The sequence below is a fragment of the Pithys albifrons genome, chromosome 24 (genome assembly GCF_047495875.1).
Source record: "Pithys albifrons albifrons isolate INPA30051 chromosome 24, PitAlb_v1, whole genome shotgun sequence".
Taxonomy (NCBI): Eukaryota; Metazoa; Chordata; class Aves; order Passeriformes; family Thamnophilidae; genus Pithys; species Pithys albifrons.
This window is the reverse complement of record NC_092481.1, coordinates 5,233,555-5,253,355: the sequence shown is the minus strand read 5'-3', so window position 1 is coordinate 5,253,355 and position 19,801 is coordinate 5,233,555. Positions and strand designations below refer to the sequence as shown.

The window sequence follows — 19,801 nt, the reverse complement described above, 5'->3', positions numbered from 1 at the left end:
GCTCCCGAGCCAATGGCAGCTCCGGCCGGTGCTGAGCGGGGCTGGGGCCGGGGCTCGTCCTGCTCCCCCGGGACCCTGCGCTTGGCCTGGCTGTGGAGCCGCCCCAGAGCAGGGCCATGGGCGGCACCAGGGCCAGCCTGGCCTTGCCCAGCGCCTGTCAAGGCTAGGCCAGGCCTGGCTGTGCTGGGCTGGTGGTCTCAGACCTTGGTCAAGCCCCCCTGAGCTCAGCTCAGGCCCAGGTGGTCCCACTGGGGTGGGTGTTGTGGTGGCTGCAGAGCTGTGGGACATGTCAACGTCCTGCCATGATGGCCCTGGAGCAGCCCAGACATGGGCATTGCCTGGCCCTGATCAGCTCCCCTGGCACTGGCATGACACAATCCCGACCCGTTCTCAGCCAGTAAGTAGGAGGAATATGTTGTTGGCAATAGAATTGTTGTTGGCGATAGTTAGAATCATTATGGCAATTAAGAAGGTCAGAAGGAAAGAGGTTTGTGATTTGGGGCTCTGATGCTCTGTATCTGTTGCGAATTTTAGGATGGACCATTGTTACAAATAACGCAATGGGGAACAGTATTAGTGACTATTGGTCTATTTTGAAGCTCAAGGGGATTTTGAAATTTGTGGAGAATTTTCATTCCCAGTAGTAGGTGAAGTTTTCTGTGCCTATATACATGATAAGGGTTATTGGACTAGGCTGATTTAGAAAGGTTTTGACAAGTTTGTATGATGGTAGAAGGGGAGTTTTGGTAATTCTTGATTGAAAGTGGGAGTAGGATTGGGGTGAGTAGGGTTATTAAGGGTAGGAACATGGAGATGTTAAGGATTAATGGGAGGTCCATTCCTTTTACTTGGATTTGTACCAAGCCATGTGATTCCCTCATGTCAGGCCTGCACATGCCAGGACTGGTGGGGCTGGACCTTGGGGACATGAGGCTTCGCATCCCACCACTGATCCCAAGGATGGTGGTGCCGGACCTTGGAGACATGAGGGCTCTGCATCCCACCACTGTCCCCAGTGGCCACTCCAGGGAGGGATGGGCTCAGAGGTACCCCTGGGGCAGGACAGGGCTGGGGGTCCCCATGGGGGCTGCTGCTCTGTGAGTCCAGCCCCACTCCCCTACAGCTCCCAGAGCACATCAGCCCCCCCAGTCCCCCTCCCCACCCCCCTCCCACCCCTTCCCCGTGGGGGCACCGGGATCTCGTATGAAGTTTTATTGCCGACATGCAGGAGTAGTTCCCATGTAGTACAAAAATAACGTCTTTATACAAATTTTTTTCCTCTTTTTTTTTTTTCTTTTTTCTTTTTTTTCCTTACAACAGGCTCTGTCCCACCACAGCCCCTCAGCCCCCCATCCTGCCCCCCACACCATCCCCTTCCAGTTTGCCTTAGCACAAGTGGGATTGACCGGCGCTGCCCAGGGCACAGGATCCTGGTGTGATACAGCCTCAGGGAGTCCCAGAATATTGCTTTTTGCTTTAACTTTGGGGGAAGAAATAAAACCCAAAAATAAAGAGGTGGGAGTGAGGCAGGAGAGAACCAGAAGGAGAGAACAGGGGCCTGGTGGGGTGATCAAATGGCACTGCTGCTGGTGGCACAGGGGGTAATGGGACCACACTGGGGTGTGCCAGGACAGACCCACCATCTTCAAAATAAATAAGGCAAAAGAGTTGGGGCTCAGCTGGGGATGGTGCAGGGTGCTGGTCTGTGTTAGTGTTCACGAGGCCCTGCCTGCCCATGGGGCCTTGGCGAGGTGCAGGCAGGACATAATGCCCAACGTGGCCAGGGATGCTTCAGGTCCATCCCTGTCCCCACAAAGCCACCTGGTGGGGTGGCCCAGCTTAGACCTCGTCCCCTTCCCCAGCCTGGGGCAAGAGAAGGCAACAACATGCTACAAACATCTGCTACTTGCTCCCTGCCCGCACCCACCATGAGCAGGACAGCCCCAAAAAGCACGGCAGCCCCCCAGCTCTGACCCTCCCTGCTCACAGGGCTGGAAGGAGGGTGATACCAGGGCTGGGAGCAGCTTGGAGAAGGGAAAGAGGCAGCTGGAGAGCCGCTGCCTCAAGCAGGAGCCCTGGCATGGTGAGCCCTGGGAGCTCTGTGTGAGAACAGTCCATCTGGCAAGACAGGCATCCAGTTCATAAATGAGGCTCAGAAACAATCACTCCTGTTCTCAGCACAGTCCAAAGCTCTTCCAGTGGCAGCAGGTGACAAACCAGGACATCCTTCCCCCACCTCGGCACGTGGGGAGGCAGAGGCAGCCCTGATGTGGGGCTGGGATGGCAAGAAAAGTGGAAACAAATACAGTAGAGACTTCAGCCTGCCCCTTCCTACCTCTAGGTGGATAATTTTGGGAAGCTTTTCACATTATAACTCATATATTACATCTGTACCACAACTGAGGGGGGAAAACGCTAAATCAGAATTAATGCAACTGTAACTGCACCTGGGACAAGCTACTGAAAAATAAGATTAAATCATAGATCCTTATAAACCAAAGGAATCAGTGAAAGGTGGGTGAGGGGGTGGAGGCCCTGGGGGCCAAGTCCTGTGAAACCTCTGAACTGGGGACAGGATCCCACCGCTGCAGCTGGTGCTGCTGGGACACCTCCTCAGCTCCTGCCCAAGGCAGGGGCCAGGCTCTCTGGTCACAGCAGTGGCCACAGGGCTGGTCAGCACTGCCAGACCAGGCGGCACATAAGGACAGAAACAGATTTGATGCAGATGAAGGGAAGTGGAAGGTTTCAAGAAATTCTTCCTTTCAAGAAACCCTGGTAAATCCAAGCTTATTCAAACCACAGGGGGTGGGCGCCACGGGTGGGCCCCGCGCTGCACGGGGCTGCTCTGTGCCAGCAGCTTCACCCTCGAAGTCTCCTCTTTTTCCCACAGGCTTTGCTCGATCCAGAGAACAGCACGGTTAAAAAGACAAGAGAGGTAGATTACAGTCATGATTAAAAGCAGATTAGTCATCTAGGCTTCGATTTTTAAAAAAACAGATTCCAGAAGACGCCAAGAGGTTGCTGCTTCCAAAACTAGCTTTTCCAAAAGTCTTCTCCCTCCGGAGCGCTGTGAGTGCGTGTCCCTGGACAGAGCTTGGGATTGCTACATTATTCCCCGTCGTGGGACACCGGTATTGCTGTAGGCTGGAGCAGGCGAGGTGAAGGCAGACTGCAGGGTGGTGCTCGTGCTCTCGGGGCATGGGAAGCTACTTCCGGAGGTACCTCTGGGCCAGGATGGCCGCGTCCAAAGGGTTCATGGGCTGCGCGTCGTGGCCCAGGCGCCGCACCGGGGGGATGTTCCCAAACTGCCGCTTCTGCAGGAAGCTCTTGGCCTCATGCAAAGTGTTCTTCTCCTCAGCCAAGAGCAGCTGCTGCCTCATGTAGTTCTCGAACTCGTACTGGGAGCACTCCTCTGTCACCTTCACCTGCAGAGACCAACCTGTCAGAGCCATGCCTGCAGCCCCACAGCTCTTCCGATGGGCCTAAGCTACCACGGGATAACAGGGGTCCTAATGCAGAAATAGGACCTGCTGCTGGGCATGCAAGCAGGACTCCCTGTGAGCCATTTCTGCCACCAGGACAGAGCTTTGTCCTGACATGGCTCATCCCAACCCTGCCAGGCCCTGAGGCTGCAGCTGCCTGACCCCTGTCCCTGCAGCACCGCTGCACATCCTGCATGGCCGTCCCTGGGCAGCCAGGCCACAGCCAGCACTTCCAGCATGAAACACACCGGCAGGAAAACAGGATGTTTGCTCCCATGGTGGAGCTCACCAGAAGCCTGAGCCAAGCCTGCTGCCTCCTCCCAGCATTCCCAGCTGTGTAAGAGAGTGAGCACTGCTGGGAGCGGACTGAACTGCCCCTCATCGGCTCCAGGGCCAGCGAGTCACTTCCCAGCAGCTCGGCCAGCTGGATGTGAGTGCTGGTCCCAGCAGCATCAGCCTTTCCTTCCGTTGCACAAGGTGATGAGGGACTTGGTCACGTCCTCCCCACCCTGCCCTTCCCAGCTTGGGTGCACAAGGGCTGCCATCCCTTCCCATTACACACAGATTTGGCACAGCAGCATGGAAAAGAAGTTCTTGGAAAGGAAAGCAGGAAAACCTACCTCCTGGGGGTTTTCAGGATTAGCCACTTGGTCATCGATGTCCGGCACCACTTGCAAAGGACCACTCAGTGAGGACATGGACTGCCTGGAGGAGAGCACAGTGTTGGCATCCAGAGCTTGGCATCAGCTCACTCACCCTCACCCACCCTCTGGGTGATCCCATTGGGAGGGCCATGGCTGCACCAGCATTTGCACAGGCCTCTCCAGCTGTATCCACCAGCACACACCAGTGGACGTAAAGACTTCCTGCAGTTCCCAGACTCTCCTCTGGTGAGCTGAGCCGGCCACAGCTGGAACAACACAGCCTGTGGCCAGGGACAGCATGTCCTGCCTCTCCCCTTGCACATACCAGGACGCTATGATGGAGCTGAGGGAGTCCAGCACTTCAGAAGCTGTCAGCCGCTGCTGCGGGTCCAGGACCAGCAGTTTCCGGATCAAGCACACAGTGTTTTCCGAGACACGGCCATCCCTGGGGACAGAGTGTGTGGTGAGCCTGGGGCAGGCAAGACAGATGCACTGGAAGCACAGCCCAGGAATTACTGGAGTCACCAGTGCTCTGACCCAGAGACCCCCAAATTAACCGAGGTCCATTCCCTGTCCCTGAATTAAAGACCTACCTCATCTTCCCACAGGCTGCCCCAGCACTGCTACTGCTCCTCAGTGTCCACTATACAGGGACACTTTGTTCTCAGGGCTGCAGTGACCCTGGGGGCATTGAGGTGAGCCTCTCCAGCTGCAGCTGTCCCAGTAAGGCCCAGCAAGCCCTGCCTGCCCAGGTGGGAGGGGAAGGCTGTACTCACTCGGGGACGGTGTACTCGGCAGCCTTGATTTTGCGGAAGAGCTCCTGAGGTATGCTGTCGTAGAAGGGGAACTGGCCGTAGAGCATGGTGAACAGCACCACCCCCAGTGCCCACATGTCGCTGGGCTTCCCGCGGTACGGCCGACCTGCAGGGACAAGGGACACACACCCTGAAGATCCTGCACAGCACAGGCCTGGCAACTCCACTCACCTCCACATGAAGGCACTGGAGTAACCTCTGCATGGGAGCCTTTCACCAAGTGTTAGCCAAAACACTTGAGGTTTCTTATCACAAGACATCAAAACTCCCTCCAAGGTGCACGTCCACACAGGTGCCCTCCTGTCCCCTACAGAGCAGGAATATCTCTGTGCTGAAGGACAGAGACATGATCCAAGGCCATGTAGTGACCTGAACTGCTGTGACCTGTGCTGGAGTTCCCAGGTCACTGTCCCTCACCATCCCTACAGCCTGGCAGCTTCCAGAGATCCATCCAGCTGCAAGTCCAGACCAAGGGAGGAGAAATTCAAAAGTCAGGGAGCACAGAGCCAGGGGAGGCAGGGAAGAAGCCCAAGACTGAGATGGGACTTGCCTCTGGGATGGATCCAGCACACAACCACTGGAGCAGTCTGTAAAGTCATGGAGGGCGCAGGAAGGCGTTTCCCTGCACAAAGACATTCCCAAGGCTATTGCTGCCCCAGGATTCACCTGATGGAAATGCTGCTTCAAAGACCCTTCAGACACAGCAATCAGCACACAGCAGCAGGGACAAGGGTCACCAAATCAAACTCCAGTGCTCAGCACAGCACAGGACTGAGGAAACGACTTCCTCTGACTCACACAGTGAGTCACTGCTGCAGCATTTGGTATTTGTACTAATTATTCTTTTCTTTATATGCTCATAAAAAGGCACCTCTCTCCTCCCTCTCCAACTTTTCCTGCTGTTACATTTCAGCAGCCATCCCTCAGCAGAGACAGCTTCTCCTGGAGACCCACAACAATGATTAATTCCTCAGGCGTTCCAGCTTCCCCTGCACAGGAGCACCAGCAATACAGAGGGATGCTCCAAGCCTGGAGTGGTGGTGGCACCTGGAATGTCCTCAAGTAACTTTTCCCTCGATGCTTGGGGGGGAACTGCAGACTGAGCCATTTTGGAAGAACACTTTGGAGATCATAGGATGGTCCGAGAGGAAAGGGCTGATGACAGAGCCAGTGCAATGGCAGTGAGGGCCAGGCTGGGCAGTGCAGGATGAGTCCTGAGCTAAAGCTGTGCCTTGCAGGGTCTCACAAAGCTTCAGCTGTCACAGATCAGCCAGGACAACCTGTTCAGTGCCCTGCAGCCTCCAGGCAGCCAGTTCCACCATTGAGAAAGCCCTTGGAAGAAACATGGGAGGGTAGCTGGGCTGAAGTCCTGGACAGATCAGCACCCTGGCACAGGAAGGAGCAGCTCCCTGCAGCCTCTTCCAGCCACTTGAGCCACAACTGCTCTAACCTTCTGCACAGCAGTTGGCTTCTATCATCCATGTGGTCACAAGGGCCTCAGGATATCCTGCAGAACAGGAAAGGCCTGCAAAAAACCCAGGATCCACCTCCCTGCCTCTGCTCCCTTCCTGGCTCTGCCCTGGTCAGGAGGGAAGTGTCTTGAACCTGTCTGGTGGATCTCAGCTACATTTATTGCTGCTGCCTGTAAACAAAACTCCTGAGGGGAGACCAGTGGGGCTGGACATCCCAGGACTGACACCCTCCGAGGGCCTTTCTGAAATACAGTCAGTGGGGATACCAGGAACAAGTAACTCAGGAGCTAATGCCGAATATCTGGATCTACAGAGGGAGGTTTCACACACACAGTCCAACCTGTATGTGCAGCCTTCAACACTAGGCCAGCTCACCTGGATGAGAAGAAAAACCCCCCCCAGAATGATGCCTGGGACACTACACACACCACCAGGACCACCACTCCCTGCTCAAAGGCTGGTACAGGAGCAGCACTTAGAGGTCATGGAAAAGACACCTCCTGAAGCAACTGAACAGACAGAAACCACAGCTGTTTTCAACAGCCTCATGCACTGGGAACAGTTAAAAGCAGGAGGACATAATGGAATGCTGTTCTGTGCCAGACTCTGCTTAAGGCCTCTGCTGGAGACAAGGCACAGGCCAGGCTGCTGGAGAGTGGATCCAACCCAGACAGACAGCTCTGGCCTGCCATCACCATTCCTTTATTTTTAAGTAATTCGTCTCTGTTGGCCCAGAAGCTGCTGAGAGGGTCACCAGTTCCCTGGTGGAAAGGAGCAGCAGCTGCAGGAACTGCTCCTCTTAGTGCACAGCTGGAATACTCTGACATCCTGGTGGGATCTGGGCTGGCTGCCCTTTAGGTCCAGGGATTTACCTGCAGCTTAAGAGAAACCTTAGAAATAAGATTCAGACGTGGGAAAGTGAACGTCTTGTCTGCAGTCAGACTTGCTTGGGAACAGGCAGGAGCTTTGAATTAGCTTTGAAGTTCAGACAAGCCCTATGAAAAAAAGTCACGTTCACTCCTTCCCTCCAACTTTCCCAGCTGGAAGAGCAGATCAAGTCTCCTAACTGGACCCTAATTATGAGGCTCTCATGAAGGAAGGTACATATGGGAACACAACAGGTGGTTTTATTTATTGTCAGGAGGCACAAATGACTGCAACAAGCCTTGAGGTGAGGCTGGGGGGAATTCCTACCGCTGAGCACATCCGGGCTGATGTAGGCAGGGCTCCCACGCTGGTCCTTCAGCAGGTCGTCCTCACTCACCAGGTGCTTCCCCAGGCAGAAGTTGGTGATGGTGATCCGATGAGTCCTGGGCAGAAGCACAAGGTGTCAAGGAACACAGGCCACAGAATTTCTCTATTAAGACATTCCTACTTCCCTACAGTACTGCCAGCTCCCATTAATGAATTTTTCCATTTCTCATTACAAAAATACTGTCACATTAAATCTTCCACATCACTCAGATAATTTGGATTTTAACTTACAACTTCAAGGTGTGAGTAGAAAAACAATGTCTGGAAGATTTCTATATTCTTGAAAAGTATTTCACAACTAGAGCCTGAGAGAATGGATTAAGTCAGTCACAATAACCCAGAAACATTCCCAGCCAGTCTTATAGACAAGTGAAATAGAACCACGTGTGGGCTGGAAATGGAGAGCTGGTTATTAGAACAGACAGACTGGTGTTTAAGAAGTGTTAGCTACAACTGTCAGGAGACTTCCCTGGCTGAATAACAAGCTGCAGGATTTACTGAAGATTTAAAAGACTAAGTGTTCTACAGGACACAAAAACGTTCAGGGTTGCTTGGTTTTATTTAGTCCCTGAAATGTGATCTAATCTGTAATCACCCAACTCCTGCACTGCCTAATGGGGAAACCTGAGAGGCTTTAATGTCTCATGGGGGACAAGTTCTGAGGGACCCTCAGGTGGGACATGCCTGCCATGACCTTGCAGTGGCACCTTCACTCCCCACCATGAGAAGGGACCTGGCTCTTGTGAGCTCAGATCTTTGTTCCTGCTCCGGCTGGTCCTCTCCATGGAGATGGTTCTTACGCCTCTCCCACCCTTCCCCATGACTCACTGCTGCACAGGCTACAGCCCTCCCTCATCAAAGCTTGTCAGTAAAAACCAAAAACAGAGATATAACACAAGGAATGACTCCAGCCAGTGTGTTGACAGAGCTTCAAATACCTCCTGCCTGCTAGTGGGGCCCTGGGTGCAGCCCCATCCATGGGGTGCTCCCCTGCACTCTGTGCCCAGAAAAGAGGGGAAGTTCTGCATGGATCCTTCAAAGCACCAACCTTTGTCTGCCTCTTAAGCAAGGAGGAGTATCAAAGCAGCAAGCAGAAGAGATCTATCTTACAACAGCTCTACAGAAAGAACTTGAAACAACTCAGAGGTGGCCCCGAGAGGCACCAGCTGCTGTGTGTGTGTGTCTGTGTGGGAAACCAAGTTCAACCTCTGTAGGTAAAATCCATTTGCTTTCAGTGTTAGGGAGGAGAAGAAGCAAGCTGTGAGCCCAGTGAGCCTGCAAGCTTTGTACAACAGACTCAGAGACTGCAGACCTCCAGCCTTCCAGTTTCTTATTCATTCCACAGAAAACCAGCCAGTGTGCAAAGGATGAATTCCACTCATTCTTCAAGTTAGTGCAAAATATTTAGTCAGTAATGTAATACTGGAGGACAGAGCAGAGTATCTGAGCTGGACTAGGTGCCAGCTAAATAACACAGAACCCAAGACACTGAGCAGCTCCAGGGAGCCAGCAAGCAGGGCCAGGCCATGACCCACTGCCCTGAACTCCTGCCCCTCTGCCCTGCATCCAGCACCCACCAGACACCAGCACATCACAAAGAGAGGCTCCCATCAAACCAGCCCATGGAACAAGGGAACTATTTCATACACAAACACACACTGGACAGAAGAGCTTTTGTTTAGATAAGTCAATATTTTACTACTAGCAAAAACACAGCAGTACAACAGTCAGATCCTAACACTGATGTGATTGTGGGACAGCCTGCAAGGGTGGGAATGCCTTTGGCACGATGCAGAGTGAATGATGGGAACAGAACCAATCACTACATTGAATTCTTCTTTTCTTAAATATATGTAAAGTCAGTACTTCTCTTTCAGGTTTCTGAATTACTACAAAGTTCAGTTTTCAGCAGTTAGAATCCAAAAGGAAGTGCTAACAAGCAGTCATAAAGCTGAGGGGAAGTGTGAACTATGTATGTGGGGCTCAATCCATTTCTGGACATGAACTGATATAACTTTGGGCTGGATCTGTATTTTTGCATGGTCTGTTCCCTTTCCCTCACCCTCCTCCATGAGAGCACTCAACAAGTGCTGCCTTTGACTGTGTTTCTATTAGAAATCTGCTTTGGGGAAGAAGCAAGAGGACTGCCAGGACAGCAGCTCTCCAGCACACTTACCTTTTATTTAGCACCATGTTTCCTAGTTTCAAGTCTCTGTGCACAATATTTTTCTGTAAAAAATATAGGAATGTAACGTAAGCAAAAGCCTATTTGTTATAAAAGTACAAATTCCATACTTGGACAAGAACACTAAAAGGAAATCAAGGCATCTTCATTCTCAGAAACAACCCAGGCCAAGGTCATAGGTCAGGTTCCATTGTGGGTACTTTGTGCATTTCACTTTGATTCTGATCAGGACAGAACAAGCAAATTTACTACTTTGAACACAAAGACAGACTGGAGAGACCAGAAACTGAAGTGTACAGGCTCAGTAAGACCACTATGATGAGCATTCCCTCACCAGACCCACACTGTGCTGCCCTGTCAAGGCAGCACAGGTGTCATGGTGTAAGAAATCAAACATACACAGATCCATTTTTACTACAAGTTTCTAGCTCATTGATCTCAAACTTACAGCTTGAGGTTCTGATCCTACCAATGAATTCTTATGTTGTCATTTATTTTGCTTCAAAAGGAAACAAACTTGTGTTTCCTGTGTATGATCAGGCTCTGCTCTCCTCTTTGACTGCCCCTGGCTGAGGTTACCACACTGTGGTTCACCTGCCCTGCACTCAGCCCACAAACACCACGTTATCAGCCAAAAACGTGATTAGCAGAGAGGGAAAGGGGAGAGAATGCTCTTTAGGGCTTGGGGCATGAGGTTTTATGCAGAACACTGTCAACATCCATCCCCTGTAACCTGGCCACTGCCTGCACCAGGAAGTTTGGAAGCACCTATTATGCTAATGTGGGGAAACTGAGCCTCCCAGCAGTGCAAGGAGTAACGAAGCTCTCACCTTGTGTAATGCTTCTACCACTCGTACCACGTCATAAAATATCACCACTGTCTCCCGCTCGCTGAGTCTCTTCTCCTTAATGACATAATGCTGCAGATTGATCAGATCTGCTGTTTTGTCACTGAAATCGTGAGCACAGAGACAGTCCAGCACCAGGCAAATGCGCTTCTTCATCTTTCTGACCATCCTGTTGGCTTCGAGATCTTCTATAATTTCACAAGCCCGGTCCTGCGGGGAAGCAAACACAGGAGCAACACTTCAGGGCATGTGTACACAGCTGGGAGAATAAATAACTGCAGGGTGATCTCAAAGTAAGCAAATGCAATCACAGTGTTTGGTCTTTGCCCTGAGATGGGATTTCAAAAAGATACAGGAACTCTACTTAACGAATCACACAGAATTGGTTTGGGTTGGAAGGTGTTTAGAGCCCATCCAGTTTTGCCCCCCTGCCATGGGCAGGGACACCTTCCACTAGCCCAGGTTGCTCCAAGCCCCATTTAACCTGGCCTTGGACACTTCCAGGGATGGGGCAGCCACAGCTTCTCTGGGCAACCTGTGCCAGGGCCTGCCCACCCTCACAGGGAACAATTTCTTCCTTAGAGGAGTAAAGAAGGCAGAGGAAGCCTGTGCTGTCTGGCTCTGAGCCTGCGTCAGTGCTGATGCTGTTCATACACACAGACACCTGGAGCTGAACCCAGGAAAGCTCTGCAGCAGAGCAGCCTCTGGGAACAGCAGGGATCCAACACACCATTCATGAGCACAACAGAAATTTTCAGACACAATTAGCAGTTCTTCCACAACATTAAACAAGACACAGCTGAGTTGGACATTTGGCTTATTTCAGATCTAGTACAGATGGTCTCAAGTGAAAAGTGTGTTGACAAAATGTAACGAGCAAGTCAGGCAATACCAACACCCAAACCAGTAATTCCCATCAGCCCCTCGTATCAGTGAAGAGTTCTGAAGGCATCAAAAGCAACACAGTGCACTCACACAAAAACTGACCAGCACAGTGACTGGTAACGTGCTGAAACAGTTCCTTGGCTATATATCCCCTTCTTAAAAGTCATCTTGAACAGTACAGAGACCAGAAAGCACAAATTTAGTTCTAAAAGGTGTTAATTAATTTGCCAGTGCAGCAGCTGTTGTCCTGTTTGAAGGGGACAGTGCTGAGTGCCTGTCCCACTGGGGAATGTTCTCACATTTCCCAAATAAAAAATCTGCTACAGCCCCCTGAACTCTGCACATCCCCTTTTTGAAGCATCAGTGGTTAATCTCAGAGTGCTGAAACTCTGGATACACGAGAACAGGGTCAGCACAAACTGTACATTAAACAAAAGCAGCTCAATCCATCAGCAATCCCTGGCACTGCCCCAGCCTGGACAGTGACCAGCATACCTGGAAAAGCCCGTGATGATGGACAACTCCTTCCTGGTTGTGGAGCAGGGAAAGGAGAGAATATTCTGTGTGCAGCAGCATCTTGCCCTGTCGCTCCTCCTGGGTTTCTATTCCTTTATCACCCCTTTCTTCTAAGGTGAGAATCTTCAGGAAAAGGAAAAAGATCTTTACAGTTCCCATAAAAACCCACATGTCCCCAGCCCTCTCTCATTTTTGGCATCCCCATGTGTTTAACAGCTGATGGAATTCCTCTCATGATTGTGTCCTTGCCACAGACCTGGCTGAACTCAGTACCACAGAAAGGTGGTTCAGGTGGCTGTTTGCAAATATCCCAGGTGATTTTTCCCTGCCTTATTTCAGGCACAAATCCAAGGGCTCTGGGAGGGCAGCAGAAGCCTTGTTTCAGTGCTGATGTGGACGCAGATCTGTGCCTGGCAGCACTGCCCTGCCAAGGGGAAGCTCCAGCAGCTGTTTCTGACTGCTCTGGTTCAGCTCACCCCACTCCCTGCCCAAGTGCTTCTGCACAAGGGCTGAAGAGCCCTGGGGATCTGGGAGCTGCAGTTTGCTTACCTTCAGCTGATAAAAGTCATCTGTCCCGTCCTTTCTTGCCAAACACTGAACAATACTTGGCACAGGGGAGTTACCTAAACGTGGACCTACAGCACAAAGCAGAGAGAGAGACTTGTTTTCCCTCCAGCAGCAGTGACTAACCCGGGTTACATCAGCATCACGCAGTTACATTTGCTTAAACCAAGTTCCCTTTTTCCAGGAGCCTGAGTGCATTTCCACAAATTTAACGCAAAAAACCCAAAGGTCTTAAACTCTGAAACCTTTTAGGACAATGTTTCACTTGTTCCCTGAAGAAACACTTACTCAAAGCCCAAACAGGGCCCAGCTGTTTGCAGAAATCCTCATTTCTGCATGTCTGAACCACGCAGCTCTTGCACTCACAGCAACACCCATGGCAACTGCTGCTGCCACACCTGGGAACCAGCTGCAACCTCTGCAGGGACAGCTCACATGTGTCCAAATCTGCCCAAATTTCAAGTTAACATACAGTCTCCACTTCTCAGTTTAAATAAATCAGCTCCCATGGATCACCCATTGGTTTCCACTGTAAAGTCCACAGTTTCTGAGAGTTTATATAACTAGCTCTGAACCAACAACTATTCTAGCAACTCTCCACAGCTGTTAGAGTGGCCTTGCCTTGGCACATACCACTTCTAGTGGCCACTAGTGCAGTATTACATTGCCCTTGTACTGATGTGACAGCACATTCCAGGCCAGCAGGGTTGAACATCTTTCCAGGGCTCTAACCAAAAAGGCACCAAATGAATTTGCTCTTAAACAAAGCTTAAGAATGTAGTTTAAAAAACAAAAGGAGGTAAAAAAAAGGGCTCATGTTTGTTTCCAAAGCTCTGCCTGCCTTTCTGCATTGGCATCCCACACCTCCTCAGCTCAACCAAGGCTGCTCTGCACATCCAGTGACTCGCACTCTTGGGTAAGACACTGAGTTACACACCCGCCTTCCCTCATTCCACGGTGCCCTGTGTGTTCAGTTCTGCCACCAGCAGCTCCACTGACAAGTGCAGAGCCCCCTCCCTGCTTACCCAGGATGAAAGGACCTGCTCTCTTGGCGTTATTCCCAGAAATCCCCGCGCACAGAGCCTTTGCCTTGGCGGATGTTTCCCCAGCTCCTCTGTCCGATGCTCGACGCTTCATCCTCAGCTCTTGAAAGGGAAGAGAGACCACATCTGATGAGCCACCGAGTTATTTTCTCCTGCTCTCTCTGATTGGTACTGTAAGGCTCTCACCTACAGATGCACTGGAGGCTCTGCCTACTTGTGTCTACACACAGCCCTGACTCCCTGGCAGACCAGGGGTGGGCTGGAGGCTCTGAGCATTTCTCAAGGCATAAATCAGTCTTGTTATTCAGAGCAACATTTCTTACAACAGTTGTTTGAGAGACATAGTGGGAACATGTCAAGATAATTAAAGCTTGTTTTACAGCAAAAACAAGTTTGCAAATTAACATATTCCAAAAAACTCTGACAGAAGATGCCCAAGTTATCCCTCTGTATGAGTGGCTGCTGCTGCCACTGAGGGCCTTTGGGGGATCCTCACAAGACATCACAGCTGAGTCTCTCAGAGGTTTGAGTCTGTTCCTCAAACAGCCAAGAATGCCCAAAACTGACCATAAAAATTAGTATCTTTCACCTTTCCTAACAAGGGCATAGAAAACAAATGTTTGTTATTCTGAGGTTCAATTAGTTTCACAATGACTTTTCAAAAATCTATTTTTAGCCTTGAAAAAAGTCCCCTCTCTCTTTGTACCTCTTTATGTTCCGACCTTGTTACATCTCCATCTACCTACATCCAATGCAGCTGAAATTTGGAGTTCAGCATCCATCAGCTCCAGCCAATGGAAGCTTTGTTCCCAGCACACCTTCTCTTCACCTTTAGCCCTTGGAAAACAGCTTCAAAGACCTTCACAAACATCACCACATTCAATATTTGTGCTCTCACTTTATTTAAGGATATTTTGGGGGGTGAGGATGAAGAGGAACCGAGCACAGCAAAATTTCCTTACTGAAAGCAAACCATTCTTCCCTAAGAAGTTACTACAGCAGAGTGGAAAACAGTTTTTGGGCTGCACTTATCTGTTTTGAAAGAGTCTCACTGTTTCTCCACTCAAGAGACTGATAAAGCACCTCGCTCTGAGTGCACTCCCCCTCTGGCAGTCCTGCCCTTTCTGTGGACACAGGCTGATCTCACTGCTTTGACTCATCCAGTAGCACCTGCCCCAGGAGCAGCAACAGCCAGGGAGATAAGGGGAGGAGTCTTGCAGCAGACTTTGCATTCCTGCACTCCCAACTCCCACTGCCTTCCCTGCCTCAACAGAGCAGTGACACCAGACCCAAAGGGCTGGACACAACAGAGTCCTGAGCCCCATGTGCTCCTTGCTCCCTTCATTCCACATCCCTGACCCAACATCTGATTGTGCCTTATAAACTCCTCCACTGTTGCACATCATCATCTCTGCTGGAAAAGTGTGAGTAACATTTCCACTGGAGAAACCCCCCTGCACAGGAACTCTGGGATAAACCCATTGTGCAATCCGGGCTGGATGAGCTCACTGGTGCAAGTGGTGTTATTGTAAACACAGACTCACGTAGTTCAGCATCAACTGTATCGTTGCTCTTCTTCCAAACTAGGTTTTCCAACGTCTCAGGAGACAGGAGTCATCACCTTGGAGAAGGCTGGATGGGCAAAAGGTCGAGGACTCTGCAATATGAAACAGGAGACCCTCGATGCTGTGGTTCTGGATTATTCTGATTATGATATGCATTTGGGATGAAGCTGGACACCTGGTCCAGAGGGATTTGTCCCACTCTGCTCCCTCTCTGTGCAGCCTTTGTGTTTGCAAATGCGGAGTTAAAAAATGGAACCACAGGAGCAGCATCTGGCTGCACCTTTTAACACCCAAATACCACACTGGGCAGCACTTATCAGTGAGGCTTAGCCCAAGTTCACATTTAAACCTGGCTCATGGCAAATCTGAGCTCATGGAAACTTGTGTGGGACACAACCAAAAGCCCTCCATGAACACAACATTAAATGGGTAAAAGCTGGAGCATGTCCCAGCTTCCTGCACAAGAAGGCAGGTCCCAGTGTTGCCTCATTCCTTCCCGGGCAAACCCGGCCAGGGACAGCTCAGACCCGAGTCATCAGTGCTCCCAGGGACAGAGCCTCAGTTCCCATTGGAAAGGCTTCCCTGAGAACAGGCGGAGTTTGGATCAGGCAGGCTTGCGGAGGAGTCACTGGCTGGGGGATTACAGGGAATGTTTGCAGGGCAGATCCCAAGGAAAGCAGGCTCTTGCGTTAAGTGTATGAAATTTGGCCAAAAACACACTCCTTGTGTCCCAGCTGGTCCTGTCCTTGGAGACCAGGATCATCCCATCCTGGAAGCAGGGATAGGAACTCTCCCACCAACTGTCTCCAAGGGTTTTTGGTTCTTCCTCCTCACCAGAGGAAATTTCTGCCCCCTCATACACAGCCCAGTGTTCTCCTCCTCCATGTCACACACAGCATGATCTATGTGGGCAGTTGAGTAAGAGAGTCATATGTGGTAGCATGAACTTCATTAAGCTGATTATCATATGCAGGGTGTATGTTTTAATATATAAGTGACCCCTAACCAGGAAAAAGTTACTTTTTTGCCATAGTGTCCTTCAAAGTTTCAGCCACAGGACTTTGTTTTGTTCTTCAGCACCAAACCATTCCCATCCTGTCTGCACTGTTCCTCCTCCCATGGCCAGCTCAGCCTTCCCAACACTAGCCAGGCACAGTTCCATCCCCAGAGATAACATGGAATGCGCAGGGGAAGCCTCAGCCCTTCCCAGGCTCCTCACTCATTATCCACATGGGCTTTGGGGAGGAGGAGCCGGGGCCAGCAGGGTGGGCTCTGCTCCCCTCCCTCTGCACAGCACCAGGGAGGTCCCCTGTACAGGAGTGTTAATGTTACCAGAGGCTCAGGAAGCTGAACCATTCTCCAAGATTAATTATATATATATATTTATATCTATCTATCCATGTATATATAGAAAGCCCCTTGGATGAGTCAGTGCAGCCTGTGTTCCGCTGCGCTGCCCTTCCGGGAAGGGAAGCCGGCTCCCAAAACGGAGCCCTGACTCACAGGCTTCTTGGAAACACACGGACACTCATTCAACTTCTTCCCTAAGCAAGAAGTTTGCTCAAAACCAGGCAAAGAATTTCTCTGACCAGAGGAGAAGGAAAAAAATCCCGGAGCACTGGTGAAGCACGAGGGGCTGGGGCACCACTGGAAGGCACCTGGGAAAGCAGGGACTGGCTGAGCTTTGCCAGCTGAGAGACAGGAACAGCTCTGGCAGCCCCTGCTGAACTCCCCACTGGAAAAACTCCTTCCAAACCCAACCTGCCGATCAGTTGAATCCCGGGAACATGAGCAAGGCAGAGCCAGCACCTGGGAGTACAGGAGCCCAGCACACCTTACCTCCACCCACAGCCAGCTGTGGCCAGTCTCCAGCTCCTCAGGGACAGAAAAGGCTTCCACAGTCCAAGTCACACATCAGGGAAAGCCAATTCCATCGCTGCCCACCCCCCGCAGGCAGCCGGGGAAACTCTGAGGCACAGGATGATTCCAGGACGCGAGTTCAGCACGAGCCACAAGCCGGGCTTTCTTCAAGCCCTTCTGATGCATCAACACATGAGATAGCCAAGGACTCATCTCTGGGAGTTCCCTCTTCGGTTACATAAACACCAACCTCAGCTTAACCCTTTCATGCTGAAGCACAGGCCACATCCCCTGGGAAAAATCCCTGTTCCAGCACAACACGCTCCCAGCAGGAGCCTGGAAATGCAGCTGCAGCACCCGAGGCTCAACCACTGCCCCAGCACACGAGTCCCCAACAAGGGGCTGCTCCCAGGTCAGGCCCTGCTCACCTTCCAGACCCCACCACAGGAGGGGTGTGGTGTATTCCAAGGTTTGATTTCTCATTTATTGCTTATGCCACTATTGATATGCCACAACCCCCCTGCAGCAGGACCTCTGTGCTCAGGGCACAGCACGACCCACACACGTGCTGACACTTCCAGCGAGGTGTGGCTGCAGTTTCTCCCAGCAGTGACTCACCTGGCCCTGAGTGGAGAGGAATGAAGTTCCCTGCACACCGTGCCGGGCCAGCCTTGCTGGGGTTTGCAGTGTGACAATACACTGACAGGCTCACCAAAAAAGAGACTGACCAAAAAAAGGCATTTCACATAGAAAACGACCACAGGCACACAGAGCTTCCTCTGTCCAGCAACAGCTTCCAGCTGGAGCTCCCAGGCAGGAGGGAGGCACATGCTGGACCAGCACAGAGCAGCCTGAACCTCTGTACTGATAACACCCCCCTTTATTCCACCTGAGCAGGGTGGGCAGCTCAGGCACAAGTGATAAGACTGTCCCTAAGCCCAGGATGGTTTGGGTTGGAAGGGATCTTAAAGCTCATCTCATTCTACCCTCTGCCATAGACAGGGACACCTTCCACCAGACCAGGTTGCTCCAAGCCCTGTCCAACCTGGCCTTGGACACTTCCAGGGATGTGGCAGCCACAGCTGCTCTCGGCACCCTGTGCCAGGGCCTGCCCATCCTTACAGGGAAGAATTTCTTTCCAATATCCCACTGAACTCTGAACTTTGGCTGTGGGAAGCCATTCCCCTTGTTCTGTCACTCCAGGTCCTTGTAAATAGTCTCTCTCCATCTTTCTTGTCAGCTCCTCTCAGGTACTGGAAGGCCACAACTGGTTCACCCTAAAGCCTTCTCTTCTCCAAGCTGAACAATCCCAACTCAGCCTTTCCCCCCAGCAGAGCTGCTCCAGCCCTCTGACCAACTTGGTGCCTTCTCTGCACTCGCTCCAACAGGTCCATGTCCTTCCAGTGCTAAACCACAGCACAGCTCGGTGCCTCCAAGGCTTATCCTGTCTCTTCCAAGGAGACAATTCCGTAACAATCTGAGGACAAAACCCTGCTGAACTCTGCTTTTAAGGAACACAATGACGTGACCAAACCCTCAGCACAGATGCCACAGAGAAACAATCAAAGGATGCAGCACAAGCTCCTGAGCACAGGGGAAACACTCAACCATGGCCTCGGTTCCTGGTCGCGTTCCCCTCTCACTCACCTATAGCTCCGGTGCAGGTTTCCCCTCACAAAACCCTGGCCCCGGTCCCGCTCCCCTCACAGACTCACCCACGGCCCGGTTCCCCTCACAGACTCACCCATGGCCCCGCTCCCGGCCCCGCTCCCCTCACAGACTCACCCATGGCTCCGCTCCCGGCCCTGCTCCCCTCACAGACTCACCCATGGCCCCGCTCCCGGCCCTGTTCCCCTCACAGACTCACCCATGGCCCCGCTCCCGGCCCTGTTCCCCTCACAGACTCACCCATGGCCCCGCTCCCGGCCCTGTTCCCCTCACAGTCCCGTCCATGGCCCCGGGCCCGGCCCGGCCCGGCCTCGCTCCGCTCCGGCGGCCGCCTGGCACCGGAAGTGACGCACGGCCACCGCCCCCCCTCCGCGACCAGCCCGTCCCCTGCCGGCCGCGATGGGGCAGCGGCGGCGCTGATTGGCTCTGGGGGGGCAGCGCGGGCTGTGATTGGAGGAGGGCGCGGGGCCGGGCCGGGCTTTGCGGCGGACTCTGATTGGCTGAGGAGCGTGGAGGTGAGGCAAGAGCGAAGGCTGATTGGCTCGCGCCGGCGCCCTGGGGTGGGCGGGCACGTGGGCGAGTCGAGTGCGCGCTGATTGGCGGGGGGCGGGGCCTGTCCCACTGGCCACGCCCACAGAGCCCACTCCCGGGGACCCCCGGGATGGGGACCCCCGGGATAGGAAACGCCAAACTGGGACCCTCGGGCCGGGGAACCCCGAATTGGAACCTCTGGGATGGAGAACCCCAAACTGAGACCCCTGGGTGAGGGAACCCCGAAATGGGACCCTCAGGCTGGAACCCCTTGGGTTGTGAAACCCCAGACTGGGACCCCCCAAGCTGGGGAGCCCCCCAGACAGGGACCCCCCCGGACCAGGACCCTCGGTCTGGAATGCCCATGGACAGAGACAGGCCGAGCTGGGGGCAGTGGGAGGGTGGCTCTGGCCAAAGGGTCCTTTGGCCCATCAGAGCAGGGACACGAGCAGCTGCCAACAGAGCAGGA

General features: G+C 52.4%; 1 protein-coding gene across 4 annotated transcripts; it reads right to left on the bottom strand.

Annotated features, from left to right (window-relative positions):
* Positions 1-1,352: 1,352 nt before the first annotated feature.
* STK40 (serine/threonine kinase 40) lies at positions 1,353-19,145 on the bottom strand. Of its 4 annotated transcripts, none has more exons than XM_071576755.1 (12): positions 19,042-19,145; positions 15,253-15,365; positions 13,691-13,810; positions 12,651-12,736; positions 12,081-12,224; positions 10,683-10,910; positions 9,844-9,896; positions 7,608-7,723; positions 4,903-5,047; positions 4,452-4,571; positions 4,103-4,187; positions 1,353-3,425 (listed from the first exon to the last, which is right to left on the bottom strand). In XM_071576755.1, the coding sequence occupies exons 3-12, from the start codon at positions 13,800-13,802 to the stop codon at positions 3,207-3,209; spliced, it is 1,308 nt and encodes a 435-aa protein (XP_071432856.1). In that variant the 5' UTR covers positions 13,803-13,810; positions 15,253-15,365; positions 19,042-19,145; the 3' UTR covers positions 1,353-3,206. The 4 variants fall into 4 exon arrangements, with proteins under 4 accessions (XP_071432856.1, XP_071432858.1, XP_071432857.1 ...); XM_071576757.1 differs by lacking the exon at positions 19,042-19,145 and adding an exon at positions 18,960-18,994; XM_071576756.1 differs by lacking the exon at positions 19,042-19,145 and adding an exon at positions 18,878-18,898.
* Positions 19,146-19,801: the final 656 nt, after the last annotated feature.